The sequence below is a fragment of the Erinaceus europaeus genome, chromosome 12 (assembly GCF_950295315.1).
Source record: "Erinaceus europaeus chromosome 12, mEriEur2.1, whole genome shotgun sequence".
In the NCBI taxonomy this organism is placed as follows: Eukaryota; Metazoa; Chordata; class Mammalia; order Eulipotyphla; family Erinaceidae; genus Erinaceus; species Erinaceus europaeus.
In genome coordinates, this window is record NC_080173.1 from 2,601,002 (window position 1) to 2,617,564 (window position 16,563).

A 16,563-nucleotide genomic window follows, 5' to 3' on the forward strand; every position below is an offset into this window, starting at 1 on the left:
ACACACACACATACACACACATGCACACGTGCGCACACTCACACATACACACACGCACATGCACACATGTGTACGCACACACACATGTATACACACACATGTACACGCGCACACACACACACAATCATCCCCTTTCTGAGCAGAACAGTCTCAACATTCTCAAATGCCATTTTGATGTTTAGCCCCCAGACCTTCCTGCTTCTAAATGTGCCTACTTACTTATTTATCACCACCAAGACTACTGGTGGGGCTCGGTGCCTGCACGACAAGCCCACCGCTTGCTGTGGCCATTTCTCCCTCTTTTATTTTTATTTTTTATTAGGCACGACAGGAAGAAATTGAGAGAGGAGAGGGAGGTTGAGAGGGAGTGAGACACCTGCAGACCTGCTTCACCGCTCATGAAGCCTACCCAGTGCAGGTGAGGAGTGGGGGTTCTTGAACTGGGGTCCTTGCACCTGGTAACCTGTGTGCTCAACTGGGTGTGCCGCTGCCTTGCCCCTAGAAAAGTGCCTCTTCAGACAACCCCACCAATGTGTCCTGGAGCCCCGCCTCCCCAGAGCCCCACCCTACTAGGGTCAGAAACAGGCTGGGGGTGTGGATCTACCTGTCAACACCCATGTCTAATGGAGAAGCAGTTGCAGAAGCCAGACCTTCCACCTTCTGCACCCCATAAAGAACTTGGGTCCATGCTTCCAGAGGGATAAAGAACAAGGAAGCTTCCAATGGAGGGGGTGGGACACGGAACTCTGATGGTGGGAACTGTGTGGGATTGTACCCCTGTTATCCTACAGTCTTGTCAATTATTATTAAAATAAGTAAATGCCGGGAGTCGGGCTGTAGCGCAGCGGGTTAAGCGCAGGTGGCACAAAGCACAAGGACCGGCATAAGGATCCCGGTTCGAACCCCTGGCTCCCCACCTGCAGGGGAGTCGCTTCACAGGTGGTGAAGCAGGTCTGCAGGTGTCTGTCTTTCTCTCCCCCTCTCTGTCTTCCTCTCCTCTCTCCATTTCTCTCTGTCCTATCCAACAACGACAACAACAACAATAACTACAACAATAAAACAACAAGGGCAACAAAAGGGAATAAATAAATATTTAAAAAATAAATAAATAAAAATAAGTAAGTGCCTCTTCACATCACTTCCAATAATAAAGGTCTACACTAGGTGCTCATTTAACTCTGTGCAACAACCATGTGAGGATTCTGATTACCTCAGATGCATATTGGGAGAACTGAGGCCCCAAGAAGTTAAAAAGTCTGCCTGGGTGACTAGGCTGGTGAGTAGCTATTAAGGGAAAAGTAAAATGTTATTGTGGTTCTCTGAATTCTAGTCCAAAGCCTGACCTGAATTGAATCACATGCCGGGGTCAGCAATAGCAACAGCAACATTCCCCTCACGTGATGGGGTGATTTCAGACACCAGCTAAATGAATCTCCTGTCTACACCCCTTGGCAGAGTATTTTAAGAAAAGCTCTTTAAAGCAGGTGGTCAGCTGGCATCTATATAGCAGCTGGCAGCTCACAAAGTTCTTTGCACGTATGGCACATGTATCCTTAAGAAAGCCCGAGTGGTAGCTACTCTTGTTCATGCTGTTGTAGTCACCATTCTTCATTTTACAGAAGCAGCAGCTCAGACTTGAAGAAGACAGGATCACCCCAAGGGCAGCTAGAACCCCCAGTCTGGCCTCACTGGCATCAGCGGCCTGCTAGCTCCCAGGACGGAGGGAGGTGGGTGGTGACTGAGAATGGTCCCTTTCCTATTCAACAAGAAAACACGGTTCTTTCCAAGATCTAGGGCCTGTACAGGTCCAGATTCTCCCATTTTAAGTGCAGGCTGTTCTCTTAGTTGTTATCTGTCTGCACAGGCCAAAAACACAGTTTATAAACAAGGCAAAAATGGCAGAGGAAAAATGAAGTCAGACCGTACCACAGAAGCAAGTCAAACAATGCTAAATTAGCATTTGGCTAAGTGACTATCTCATTGTTAAGATATTTCCTCCAATGTGTTTTCAGCAGCAACGGCCATTAAACAAGTGGGAATGATCGCCAGATTTGATTTCAGGAAGGAAATCCCCTCCCATTTCCCTGCTGGGCAATTCAATCAATTCTCTCCTGACCCTCACCACCTGATTATTAGGAAAGCTATACCTGCTTCTTTTGTAAACAAAACACGTTCACTCAAAGATTCAGAATCCCAATGGCTGCAGGCCCAGTGTTCCCGCCCAGTATCTGTATTATTTTAAGAGGGAGGGCTGACTGGGTGAGCAGGCTTCTGGGTCCATGGGCCAGCCTCTGGGGAAAGGAGTGCTATCTGTCCTAGCACTCAGAGCCTTGGTCCACAGAGACCATCTGGATGGGAGACAGAGTGAGTTGCTCCTGCAGGTCCACCAGACCCACTACCTTGGGGGATGCGGACAACTGCCGTGCAGGCACGAGCTCTCTGTGTCCACATTGCATGTGGCGCGAGTTCTCACTTTCCACTCTCCTGAGCACGTGGTGGCCGGGACAGTGACATCACTTCTTGGAGGGGATCTTGCGTCCTGGACGTGGCTCCAGTTCTGGCCCTGCTACTAACTAGCTGGGTGGCCCTGGGCGACCGAGACCTCAGCCTTCTCATCTGTAGGTGGAGTTCCTGCCTTTCTGCTGTAGCAACAGCGCCCGATTTCAGGCGTCTGGTTAACTTTAGGCTAGAAAAAGACATCAGGCTCATTTCTCTTTTCCTTAAATCGATAGTTTTCTCCATAAAGAGAAGGCCAGTGGCTTTCATTCCACTAAAGGCACAATGAGTTCTGTTGTGCGAGAATTCAGACTCAGGACACGCAAAGGAAGCCAGGGAGCCTACAGCATGGGCTCTCAGAATCTTGCTCGAAGTACTTCCCAGACCTCGAAAGAGGAGAGAATGGCCCTGGAAGCATAGCTTAGTGATACAGCGCATGGCTGCAGTGTGACCGAGCAGGAACTCTCGGGTACAATCTCCCAGCACACTTCCCCTCCCCACAAAAAAGAAGAAACAAAAAAAAGGAGGGGATAAGACAGGTCTCTGCAGCACTTCAACTTGGACTTCTATGCCCATCTTTTCTAACATCCCAGCTGCCATGACAACTCCCCAAACTGTCTATTTCTGACAGAATCAAACCTGACAAGGAAGCACTTAAACTTACTCACATGCAAGTCCTCTCCCTGTCTGTCATTTGGAACTGCTATCCTCTCTCCCACTCTGGTCTTCCGCCCGTTCAGTTCCTCATGCCTTTGTTCATGCTCATCTGGACACCTCTGGAATCTGACTCCTTCTAGGCAAATGACCCTTTGTGGTGAGAGTACTCACCAGGTGGGACCAAGCATCACCTTTCTGGATTTTCACTGTCTCTACAGAGCTGTTATCATCTTGCATTCTAACGAGTGGTGATTTGTCTGATGCCCACACTAGGTCAAGGACCTGGAGTGTCTCCTACAGAGCTGACTGGCACAGGCTCTCACAGTTCAAATAAGATGCCAGGGGCTGGCGACACAGCTCCCTTGGAGAGGGTACCTGTCTTACCGTGTGTGTGACGCAGGCCTGTGCCTAGTTCTCCCTGCACTTGTTGGAAGAAGTCTCAGTGCTTTGGTGTCCGTCCCCCTCGCTTTCTATCTCTGCTTCTCTCTCCTTTTTTTTTTTTGCCTTGAGGGTCATTGCTGGGGCTTGGTGCTGCACTACAAATCCACTGCTCCTGGAAGCCATTTTTTCCATTTTATTGGACAGGACAGAGAGAAATTGAGAGAGGAGGGGGAGTCAGAGAGGGGGAGATAGAGAGACACCTTCAGACCTGCTTCAGCGCTTACAAAGTGACCCCTTGCAGGTGGGGAGCTGGGGGCTCGAACCAGGATCCTTGCACAGATCCTAGCACTTGTTGTTATGTGCACTTGCCCCAGAGTAGTGAAGCCCCAGCAATGACCGAAAAAAAAAAGGAAAAAGCTGCCAGATGTTCCACTACATGCATCCTCCTCCCCATGTCCACCTCACTTCCTCAGCCTAAGCCTGGGGTTAAGAGGAAAGGTGTACTTCACTGATCTGGAGTTCAGTGCCCTAGGTCCCAACCCCACGTGTATGTGTTGGGGATGGCAGGAGCTCCCGGGAGCTCCCTTGTGCACTAAGATGTAATGTTGGAAACTGTGGGAGAGAGGATCTGAAATTACAAGTGTCTGAGGAAACTTGGTTAAATGGAAGACTGAAACACCCCCCCCCCCCCCCCGTCCAGAATAGCCGCAGAACCCCCGGCTTAAAGGAAGCCAGGTCTGCACCAGAGGTATGGCTAGTGGGAACGCGGAAACTTAAGTCTGGAAATATCTCACTGTTTACAGGAATGTTTTTTAAATGTGTCTGAAGTGCATACTTACAGAATATCTGTTTTCCACAAAGCCTGCAAAACAAGAGATAACACAGAGTTGAGCAAAGCAAAGAGCAGGTTGGGTGGGGCCGGGCAGTGGCGCACCTGGTTGAGCACATGTGTTACAGTGCACAAGGACCTGGGTTCGAGCCCCTGGTCCCCACCTGCAGGGAGAAAGCTTTGCGAGTGGTAAAGCAGAGATGCAGGTGTCACTCTGTCTCTCTTTCTCCCTCTCTATCTCCTTCTCCCCTCTCAATTTCTGGTTGTCTCTATCCAATAAATATTTTTAAAAACTAAAAAAAAAAATCTTAAAAAAAAAAGAGCATGCTAGGTGCCTCCACATCTCAAGGGCTGAGCAGTGAAAGAAGAAGGGGTGTGGGGAGTGGCCGCACAGCAGCTCCAGGCTCCCAGACTTCCGGGGTGCCAAGTTTACAGCTCTTCTGCCCAAAGACCCTTTCTCCTGGACGCTGCAGTTCCATGAGGCATGAGGTGAGTACATAGTCTGAAAGCTCATTTCACATTCTCGGTCGTTCATAAAACAGCTCGCAAGTGAGCATACTTCAATAAAAAACTGAAAAGTAGAAAGTAGCAGGTAAAGGTGATTTCTGGTTCCACTATTCCAGCTGTGTTGATACTTTTGTTTTCCAGCTATTCCCATCATTATTAGACTTCCCCCCAAGATTGTAATCATGCAATCTAGGCCATTTGATATCCCATCTTTGTCACAGAACATGTTTTATAAATGCTTTCTGGAGCTTTCTTAAACCCAAGTATTAGTAACAGTATAATAATTGTTAAATGGATATGCAATTGTTTACTGAGCCAGTCCCTTATTTAAAAAATTAGGTTCTTTCCAAGTTTTTGCTTTTAAAATAGTGCTGCCAGCATCCTCTTTGGGAATAAAGCTATTGATGTCTCCATATTTCACACTCGGTCCATTCCCAGGGGTGAGGTCAGGGAAGCAGAACAGATACATACTGCCGAAGTCCTGGGCACATGGCACAGGCTCAGCCGACCACTGTCCCCTGGGCAGCCTTGTGCCCCTGTCCTGGAGACGACGCTCTTCTCTTTACGAGGGTGGGGGCCGGGATTACAGTGGTGCAAAGGGGCCACTGGGTCACTGAGGGATGATGAGAAAGGCCAACGAGAGGATAAGAAAGACAACAGGACACACTGCCTGACGGTGAGCGGTCCTCACCTGTGTTCCTTAAGCGATTATTTTCAAGAGGCAACAGAGCATCTGACTTTTCTCTTTACTAACAGCATCGTTTCTGGATAGGCACAGCTTACACCTGGGGACTGATTGCCCTAGTGGCTCCCGATGGGTACAGACCTGGAAACAGAGGCCACGGGGACCTCACTACGGCCTGGGGCACAGGGGCTCTGGATGTAAAGGAGGGAGGCTGGGAGGGTGACGTGTGTCCCCGAGTCCTCATCTTCTGGGAGGCCCACTCACACAGGGCCTCTGTTTCTATGAGGCTGCCTGAGCTCCAGCCTGGACCCTTCTGAGTCTTGGGCCTCCTCAGGCCCATCTGCCACAGTGGGAGTCACAGCTCTCCTACCCGCTCTCTGATTTTAAGATATCCTGTCTCTACAAGCGCACTTCCCTCTCAGATCCTGTCTTATGATAGCTCCATTGTGTCCACTCTAGAGGGAACAGAGCCAGAAGTTCCTAAGGGGCCCCCTTCTGTCCTGGCTGGGCCAGAGGCAGGAGTCAGTGCCAAATGGATGAATCAGCCTGACTAACTGAAGTCGAGCCATTGTGTAAACTTCCACACAATGAGTGAGACCGTGGGCGACACCCCCACCCCCACCCTGACCTGGGCAGACCTGAAGAACCGTAGACTTCCCCAGGCCCTCCAGAAGCAGACCCGAGAAAGAACACGAAATGCCGAAACTTCTTAACTGTCGCCGATGCTGGTGGAACTCCCAGTTTCTGTTCCCTTGCAGTTGTATTTTGTTTGTTTGTTTTGCAACATACCAACTACCACAAACATAGAATCTTGTGGGTGGTATCCATTTCTTTTCTCATGGGGTGTTTTTTCACCCTCCTGCTTTCTGAAGTAGGAAACGATACCCTGGGGGACACCTTGCTTTGGAGGGTCCCCTAGCCATCTCAGAAAGATGCTTCCAGGGCACGCTGGGGTCATGAGCAATCGATGGCCGAATCACAGGCAAGATGTAGACCTGCCCAGGGAGCCAGCAGCTGTAGTTCACGCAAAGCTCGGGCAGACTGAGGGAGGTGCCTGAAGGCCAGACCTGGCAATGTCCTCTGGCCTGGCTTGCTCTGGGCCTCACAGGATGGGTGGGAACTTGCTTCAAGCAAGCAGACACTCAGACAGAAAGGTGGACCCTGTCTGACCCAAAAGTCCCAGGTCAGTGTCTGGAGTGAGACGGGGTCTCTCATCCCAGAGACCCTCCCACGGTGAGCACAGGGAAAACCATGTCTACTGCTGGACAGCCACGGGAAGTGGATTCCCCGGAGCTAGGGCTTCTCGTTGGCCCCACTGGATTTCGGACTGGCGATTTCTTTGTTGTGGGTTTGCTTTTCTCCCTGCGCAACGCAAGATGCTTAGTCACACCCTGACCTCCACTGATTAGAAACGGCAGTGCCCACCCCCTGTCCCAGCATTAGGACAACCAAAACTGTCCTCAGACGTTGCCAGCTGTCCTCGGCTCTAAACTCGGGAAATCCCACCCATCTGACTTTGTGGCTGACTTCTGTTTTAAAACCTAGTGTAGATCAGTCCCTGGTACCATCATATGCCAGAGCGCCACACTCTAGTCTCGACTTCCTCTCTCATAAAAATGCATGAATCTGGGGTCTGGGAGGCAGTCCACCCAGTCTAGCAAACATTTTTCCATGTGTGAGGGCCCAGGTTCAAGCCCATGCCACTATCCAGGGGCTCCTGAATGGGGGAAGCTTCATGAGAGTGGAGCGGTGCTTTGTTGTCTCTCAAATCTCTCCCCACCCCACCTATGTTAAAAAAATACTGATGATCCTAGTGGCAATAAATACATCTTTTTTCAAGCCAGTGTAGATATATGTTAAGACACCTTGCTTTGGAGGGTCCCCTAGCCATCTCAGAAAGATGCTTCCAGGGCAAGCTGGGGCCGAATCACAGGCAAGATGTAGACCTGCCCAGGGAGCCAGCAGCTGTAGTTCACGCAAAGCTCAGGCAGACTGAGGGAGGTGCCTGAAGGCCAGATAGCCACGCGTCTACAGAAAGAGTACCTGTGTCTACGGCCATACCACCTTGAACAAGCAGGGCCGGGCCTGGCTAGCACTTGCATGGGAGAAAGAGTACCTGCAGGAGGATACCTGTCATTTCCCTTTTGACTCTTGTCACTAGGAGAAACAAAGAAGGCAGAGAGGCAAAGAAATTACGGCTTCCCCTGGATTCGTCAGCACCAGTTAGAGGAAGAGAAAGCAGGTGAGAGACAGAGAGGCTTGGGGGTGGGGTGGGGGCTTTCCACAGCAGGTGGAGCGAGTCGGGGGGGGGCACAACCTCTAGGTGCAGAGAGGCTCCGGCCACTCGTGGCTTATCCTCCACAAAGTCCATGTGCAAGGGGAGGGAGCTGAGTGGTTCTCGTTCACGTTAAGGGCGGAAGGTACCGACTGTAACCGACCGGGTCTATTTTCTTGAAATGCTTACTTCTTAGGCAGCCGCCCTTGGAACTGAATCGTTAGAGATATAAAAACAGTTTCTCATTTCTGGCCAACCAAGTCACGGACCGGAACTGGACACACTACTCTTAGCTGGGATGTGCAAATCCTAACCTGAGGTGGACTAGTGAAGAGGGGATGCTCCTGCAGCTCTAACTGATGAGGAAATGGCCAGCATTTCGCTTGTTCCCGCAGGAAAGGTGAGGGTGTTGAAAGGCTTTTTCTCCAGCTGCTCTGGAGGGTTCTCTCTCCATCTGCAGCACCTGTGAACTGAATCTCCTTCTTTCCCTAATATGTACCAATAAGTCATCTAACAGTTGGAAAGGGGTAAAGCTCAAAAATCAACAACTTTCCAACTTTTAGAAATGTATTTGTTTATGATGATGATTAGTTTTACCAGAGCACTGCTCAGCTCAGGTTGATGGTGGTATTGGGGATTGAACCTAGGACTTTGGAGCCTCAGCCATGAAGGACTCTGCATAACCGCTGTGCTACCTCCCTCACTTGAAGCTTTCAATTCTTAGTGTATCAGAACAGACTGGCAGCCTTGTCTGACTGTGACCGTGACTCAGTGGGAGATATGAGCTTGAAGAGTTTCTCTTTTCCTTCCCGCCTTATAGATGCTCCCCCGCCCACCACAGCCCTTGTTCCTCACTCTGGAGCGGTTCCACACAGACCAGGGCCATTTTGTTGAGAAATTAGGAGAAAACTGATGACAAATGGAGAAGTGAAGGGTGGAGTCCAAGTCAAGTGACCGGATGAGGGCAAAGTAGAGAACAAAGCTCAGAGCTCTGCCTCCTACTTGAGGCATCTTCCTGTGGGCGCACAGCACCACAGCCATCCAGGTTGGACTGACCGACACCAGTGTAGAGAGACATGGTGATATGGCCTAAAATGAGTGACTTCAGTCAAGTCTGAAGGGGAGGCTCAGGCTCAGAAGTAAGTACCTCTGTAATTATGGCATCAACTGTGGGACCAAAAGGACGACCTGGGTAGATCTTGAAACGCCCAAGACGTAAACACACGACCTTCTTTTCCAAGGCCAGGACATGGGAAGATCTCTGAATACTGTGACTGGAGGGCGACTTGAGGTCATTCACATGACCACCTCATGTAACAGATAAAGCTGCATGTAGTCAAGTCCAGAGACACAAAGTCCAGTGGTGGCTTCCAGAGCTTCGGGCCAGTGGGGATTGATTGCTTAAGGGGTATGGAGTTGCAATTTGTGAAGGCAAAAAATATCGTGACAACGGCTGCTGATGGTGTTTGTATAGCAATGGGACTTAACTAGTGTCACTGAAATGAACCCTACAAAAAGACTAAATTGGCTGCATTTTACCACTGATTTTTTAAAACTTGAGCTCAAAGCCCAAAGTCAAGATTGCAAAGAACTAGTGCAGATAGCCTACAAGACACCTTTTGCCCCCCACCCCCAACCCCCTGCCAAACACACACACACACACACACACACACACACACACACACACACACACACACACACCCGACCCCCTGCCACACACACACACACAGCCCCGACCCCCTGCCACACACACACACACACACACACACACACACACACACACACAGCCCCAACACCCTGTCCAGCCTGATCCTGCGGAGCCCGGCCTGGACGGCTCCTCACAGGGAGACGCCTGCCCCATGCCCTTTGACTTATCAAAAGGAGCAGTTTTTCTTCATATCACTCAGGAAAAAGGGGAGTTTTAAGAGCTAGAACTACGCCCAGTGAACCAATTCCCAAAACAGTCAGCCCTGAAAATGCTGCCTGTTAGAAAACTTGGGGAGGGAGAAATCAAGGTGGGAGCAAGATTAGATAAGGCTTCATGCTACTGGCTCGCTAAGGTGGAGACAGCCACAGGCCCCGGCCCCCCACCCTTGGGCTTTATTTTTATTGTGGGTCACTCTCTTCCCCTAGCAGAGGGAAGAGAGAGATTCTGAATTCTCTCTCCAGGACTCCTAGGGCGTGAGGTGAGGAAGACCCTACGCCTCACATAAGAAGTAAAGCATAACTGAGCATGGGACAAGCAGAGGGCAGCTCTGCAAGTATGACTCCCAGACCATAGCCATGGGAACTTGCTGGAAATGCAGATCCTTAAATAAATTAATAACAAAAAAAAAAAAAATGCAGATCCTTAGCTCCACTCCAGGTCTTGACTGAACCAGACACTTGGGGGTGGTGACCTGGCAGTGCTTTTAGGGGACCCCTGGTCCCAGTTCTAGGCCACGCCCCTCACTGAAGAGAGAGACTTGACAAGGGCCCAGCAGGCTCCCAGACCAAGCCAGCTGCTGGCTACTCCTGAGGCTGGCGAAGCTGCCCCCGCTCCCCAAATCAAGGAGGTGACAATGTGGAAACAAACAGAAATCTGCAAAATGTGGAAACGTGCAGCCAATCAGTTTGGAAACAGACAGGGAACACGAAGGCCCTACAACCAGGTCTCGCTCCACCACCAAAAGTGAGGGGCCGAGACAGGCTGTTCAAACCCCCGGACCTTCCCACATCTGTGAACCAGGAATAAGAACAGAGCCCTCGTCAGCTTTAAGATAATTTTAGGGGCTACGTGAGATCTGTGCTTCAGCGTCTGACAGGAGGAGGAAAAGAAGGAAGGCGGCAGATAAATCAGCCAAGGCCTGTAGCTTCCTCCTGCTGACCCCTGAGCAGCAGCTGAACAGGAAGCACTTAGAAACAGGAACTTCCTGGGTTTCCAGGAGGGGAGCGTCCGGGGCAAGGTGGGCACACTGGCTCTGGGCACAGTACTTGGAGCTTGGCCGTAAGACCTCAGGCTCTCAGCACCGACAGAGCGGCTCCTGGGACTGGGAGCGGCTCTGTGGTATCTGAAACCCAGGCACAAGCTAGGCCCCTCCCACACTGAAGGAAGTTGGGGTGCTATGTCTCCTTCCCACCCACCTTTGATTCTCTGTGTCTCTATCTGAAAAACACACAAACAGAATGTAAGGAAATAAAGACCCTAGGCTCTTTTCAGCTTCAGTTCTTGCCAGCTGTCAGGCTAGAGACCACATGATAGAAGGACTAAGCCCCAGCTGGCCCATTACAACCCGGATGGTGAAGTGGGAACACACCGGTCTGAGATTTGGGAGATGGTTCTAGTCGTACCCTGGGCCAGGTACCACATCCTCCTGGGTTCAAGTTCCTCTGGTGATTTTGGACTGAACTCACTATAAGTCAGGGTTACTGCATTGACAACAAGCTTCTGCTGAGCTGTCAGAAAAGTTGTGACACAGGTTTGCATAAAAATATATAGAAAAATACAGAATGACTTTTTGGACAGCCTATAGCAATCAGCATTGTGTTCCCAGCCCGCTCTCATCCCCCCATTTCTCACTTAATTCCATCTCCCTTAAGAGGTGAAGAAATGGAGTCTCAGAAAGAATGGGTGTCTTGTTAGGGTCCCTGTCCTGGTACTACCACTCACCACCTGTGACACCCTAAGACCCATAGCCTGGCTCGAAATCCGATGTCAGAACAGGACCTTATCTGACTCCAAGATAAGTCAGTTCTCAGGAACTGGCTTACTGTGTGACCCTGGGCAAGTGTCCTGACTTCTCTGCTTCCCTCACGGTTCCTAGGCCCGGGCTCCCCTCCAGCGGGGACGCAGTGGGCAAGGGGACTGAAGTAAAGTCTAGGCAGAAACCAGGGGAAGTGGGAGTGGCCCGTCCTCCCTCCCGCTCAGAGTCAGTGCCCTTTTGGAAAGGCTGAAGCCATCAGGATCTTTGTTGCGAAGCAGTGACTGCCTAAGACTGTTGAGCGCCCTGGTGCCCTGGGGTGCATGGGGAAAGCGGGGAAGCCTCCCAGGAGGGTCCCTGCACAGAGGCACGGCCATGCTGCATCTCTCAGATGGAGGACAGAGCAGCCGAGGTTCTACAGGAAGTCCCCTGAGCACACAGTGTGCCAGCAAGCCTGTCCAGCTTGAGCATTAGCTGGCTGCCACGGGATGGGGCTCTGCTTGCCTGGTGCCCGGCAAGAGTTCTCTCTCAGATAAAGAATACCCACGGCCCGCTCGGAGCCTGGCCTCGGCGCCTGCGCGACTCCACCGTTCCTGGGGGTCTCTGTGCTCGTTTCCTTCCCTGTTTTCTCTCTTCCTTTCTCTTCCTTTCTCTTCTTTCTTCCTTCCTTTCTTTTTTTCTTTCTTTCTTTTTTATATTTTGATAGATGGAGGAGAGAGACAGAAGGAGCGACACCTGCAGGACTGTCCCACTGCTCCCCTCCACACCCGCAGGGAGGCATCAGGGGCTTGAACCTGGGTCCTTCTGCATGACTAACATGTACTCTACCAGATGAGCCTCCACCCAGCCCCCAGCTACTATTTTTTAAATTCCCTTTTGTTGCCCTTGTTGCTTTTTATTTATTATTGTTATAGTTATTGTTGTTGTTATTGATGTCATTCATTGTTGGATAGCACAGAGAGAAATGGAGAGAGGAGGGGAAGACAGAGAGGGGGAGGGGAAGACAGACACCTGCAGACCTGCTGCACCGCCTGTGAAGTGACTCCCCTGTAGGTGGGGAGCCGGGGGCTCAAACTGGGATCCTCATGCTGGTCCTTGTGCTTTGCGACACATGTGCTTAACCCGCTGCGCTACCACCCGACTCCCCCTTGGCTACTTTGGTGGGAGATCTGACTCTGGTGTAAGGGCAGCACCCTCTTTTTGATCACCCAAACCCCATGAATGATTCTAGGGAAAGCACCCCTCCCACCAAGCTCTGAAAGTCGGAGTCCTCACTCACCAGGGTCAGGTTTCCGGATTTCACTGTAGACTGTCTCCACACCCTTGGGTTCCAGATCTGGAAAGAGATTGGATGCAGGCCATCAGTTGCTATGGAGACCATGTTGGCCCACTGCTAAAGCAAGACTCCACTCTACTACTTAACCCCTTAAGCACCCATCTCCAGGAGAACTAGACGACTAGTCACCACTAGGTCTGGGTCACTTCCCAGCTTTAGGAGATGCTGGTCTAGCCAATGCCACTCTCAGTCTGGAAGCCTGAGGTCAACAGGCCACCATGAGTTCATGGACCTGAGGCCCACGGGGGAGGGGCTTCCAGCACAGGACTGCAGTCTCGTCTCCATCTCAGTCTCCATCCTGCCGCTGCATCCTCAGCCACCCGGGAGGCTGCACTATAAGGTCCCAGCCTCCTGAGTGGATTGGGCTACAGCCTGAGCCTCCACTGTAAAGAGTCACTGGGACCAAGAGCCTCCTTCCTGCCAGACCACTGGGCTAGTAGATTGTAAATGCTGATGCTGGAGGTTGGGGAGATCACTCGGGGTTAGCACACAGGGGCTGCGTGCCTGAGATCCCACAGGTCCCAGCTCAATCCCCAGCACTACCATATGCCAGTACCGAGTGAGCAGGGTTCTGTGTTTGCTCTGTGTCTCTCTCGTGAAAATAAGATAAAGCAAACAAACAAAACACCGACACCCAGATCTCACTGTAGATTCTGATGGGACTGGTCTGGGGTGAGTCCTGGAGCTGGTGTTTTATAAGAACTTCCCGGAGAGTCGAATAGGCAGGTGGGATCGAGATCCTCTCATCAGGACCCTTTGAAAGCAGCAGACAAGTCGGCCCACCCAGGATGTGGATTACAACCACAAGAGACTCAGTGGAGGGTTTGGAAAACACAGAACATCTGAGTGGCCATCTGCTGGAGACTGACGGACGTGCCAGGTTTGTGTATGTGCACACGCGTGCGCGTCCTTTGTGTGTCTACACATATAGCACACAGACTCCTGCTGAGCACACACACACAGCCCCTCAGGAAGCAGGGCAGGACCCACCACCTCCTGGCTCTTCTCACCTGCAGAGCAGGCCAAGCCTCACTGTGGAGAAGGAAGGGCAGCTGGGAGTAGTAATAGGTGTGGGAGTGGCTTAGAAAGAAAGTGGAAGCAGAGCCCTAGAGGTGAATGAAAATGGGCAAACACATATATTCAGCCCATATCTATGCCCTTGGGAGAACTATGGCAAACACATATATTCAGCCCGTATCTATGCCCTTGGGAGAACTATGGCAAACACATATATTCAGCCCGTATCTATGCCCTTGGGAGAACTATGGCAAACACATATATTCAACCCATATCTATGCCCTTGGGAGAACTATGGCAAACACATATATTCAGCCCATATCTATGCCCTTGGGAGAACTATGGCAAACACATATATTCAACCCATATCTATGCCCTTGGGAGAACTATGGCAAACACATATATTCAGCCCGTATCTATGCCCTTGGGAGAACTATGGCAAACACATATATTCAGCCCGTATCTATGCCCTTGGGAGAACTATGGCAAACACATATATTCAGCCCGTATCTATGCCCTTGGGAGAACTATGGCAAACACATATATTCAGCCCGTATCTATGCCCTTGGGAGAACTATGGCAAACACATATATTCAGCCCGTATCTATGCCCTTGGGAGAACTATGGCAAACACATATATTCAGCCCGTATCTATGCCCTTGGGAGAACTATGGCAAACACATATATTCAGCCCGTATCTATGCCCTTGGGAGAACTATGGCAAACACATATATTCAGCCCGTATCTATGCCCTTGGGAGAACTATGGCAAACACATATATTCAGCCCGTATCTATGCCCTTGGGAGAACTATGGCAAACACATATATTCAGCCCATATCTATGCCCTTGGGAGAACTATGGCAAACACATATATTCAGCCCATATCTATGCCCTTGGGAGAACTATGGCAAACACATATATCAACCCATATCTATGCCCTTGGGAGAACTATGGCAAACACATATATCAACCCATATCTATGCCCTTGGGAGAACTATGGCAAACACATATATTCAGCCCGTATCTATGCCCTTGGGAGAACTATGGCAGTTTCTGCTGGTCGGGGAGGGGGAGCACAGAACTCTGGTGGTGGGAATGGTGTGGAATTATATCCCTAATATCTTATAATTTTGTAAATCACTAATGAAAACTAATAGACTCCTGACCCCATGTGCCCGGCACTCTCCTTCTGAGGTGTGGAAACGGAGTCCCAGCGAGGGTGGGGCACTTGCAGCCACTGCCAGTGCCTGTGGTTGTCTCTTTTCTCCCATCCAAGTAATAACCAGGCCCGGCCTTGCTTAGCTTCCAAGATCACATGACACAGGGCGTGTTCAGGGTGGGAGGTCTGCCGGTGGATTTGAACTCTGTTCAACTCACTGCCCACAGGCATCTTCCTCTAACTACGGATCTGGGTCTCCTCCCTTGCTGCCTGCACCACCCTTTTTCTGTGTCCCATCCTCTCTTGTTCTCCAAGCCCCGCAAGTTCTGCTCCTGCACTCAAGTGCCTATGCCTTCTCTTCACACACTCGCCCTTTCTCTGGGAGCCGGCGGGTCATGCAGGACACCCGCTCCTCTAGTGCCCCAGGGGCACCTGCCTGCAGCACGCCAACACCACCTGTGCCCAGGAGCTTCCCCCTGGAGCTCCCCAGGCAGCACCTGAGGTGTGGGCGTGCACTCTCCGACCTCCAGCTTAGAATGGGCTGGTGTGCTGTGAAGCCACCAAGGTCTGCAGTGTCTTGGGCTCAGTCTCTCTGACCTAAGGAGGCCTTGGCACAGTCGGCCCAGTGCCCAAGGTCTGGGGTCTTCTGATTAAAACCACAATCACGGATTATGCACAGCATGGTGTAGGTCCCTCTGTCAGGAACTGAATGCCAGAAGAAAGTCTCCAGGGTGGTTCAGATCCCAACTGCTGAACCTGGGGCCCTCGGGGGCAAGGCCTTCTGGGAGGCAACGTAGCTTTAACCGTAGGACAGAGACCACAGTGCTCAGCAGAGTGACTGTGACGCCGGGCCCATTGCTAGAACAGGTGCCTGTTTCTGTGAGAACAACAGTGATACCCACTCCATTTCCCTTCTCCCTCCATGGCACCAGACTTGGGGGTGTAAAGGAAAGCTCTAGGGACCCCAATATACACTGGAGGGTAGGCCCTACCCCAAGGAACTGTCATCGCAATGTCAGGCCTGGCCATCGGTCACTCAGCCCACTGTGCCACATCATGGAGGAGGAAAAGGGTGAGTGAGGCCTGACCCTAGATTTGGGGAGTCCCAAGTTGGGGGCCCCAGAAATGCTGTGATCAACATTAAGGGATGCTTTATCCCAGAGGCATAGCAGTACCTGCTGGCTCCTCCTCTGGCCGGCCCACGGTGGGAGCGGTGTGCAGTGGTGAAGAGGTAGGTGGGGCTAGGCTGGACACCCTCATGAACTCCACCTCCAGCTCATGGGGTGACCAGAAGACCTTGGCGGGGCCTCTAAAACCTTCTGAAGGCCTCCCTCCCCCGTGGCTTCCTCTGCCACCCTGCTGGTTCTGCTTGGCTCGGGGATGGGGTGGGAGCTCAAAACTATCTCCCAGGCTCTGACTGCTCCCAGGCAAGAACTTCCTGCTAACGACTACACCAGGCCAACAGGCTGTTTGTCTCAGCTGTCAGGGATGTTTCCTTATTCTGGCCTCTGTTTTTCTCTGTTAACAGAGAAAGAGACGG

The 16,563-nt window shown here is 51.2% G+C and overlaps 1 protein-coding gene across 6 annotated transcripts in view; it reads right to left on the reverse strand.

Annotated features, from left to right (window-relative positions):
• Positions 1-16,563, reverse strand: part of PECAM1 (platelet and endothelial cell adhesion molecule 1) — a 57,761-nt gene that overhangs the window by 4,680 nt on the left and 36,518 nt on the right. For 4 of the 6 annotated variants that reach the window (XM_016190246.2, XM_060202571.1, XM_060202570.1 and 1 more), the window contains exons 14-15: positions 12,790-12,846; positions 4,374-4,396 (exon numbers count right to left, since the gene is read on the reverse strand). In XM_016190246.2, coding sequence (XP_016045732.1) covers positions 4,374-4,396; positions 12,790-12,846 — 80 coding nt within the window. The remainder of the gene's footprint in view (positions 1-4,373; positions 4,397-12,789; positions 12,847-16,563) is intronic. The other 2 variants (XM_060202573.1, XM_060202572.1) reach the window with 1 other exon arrangement.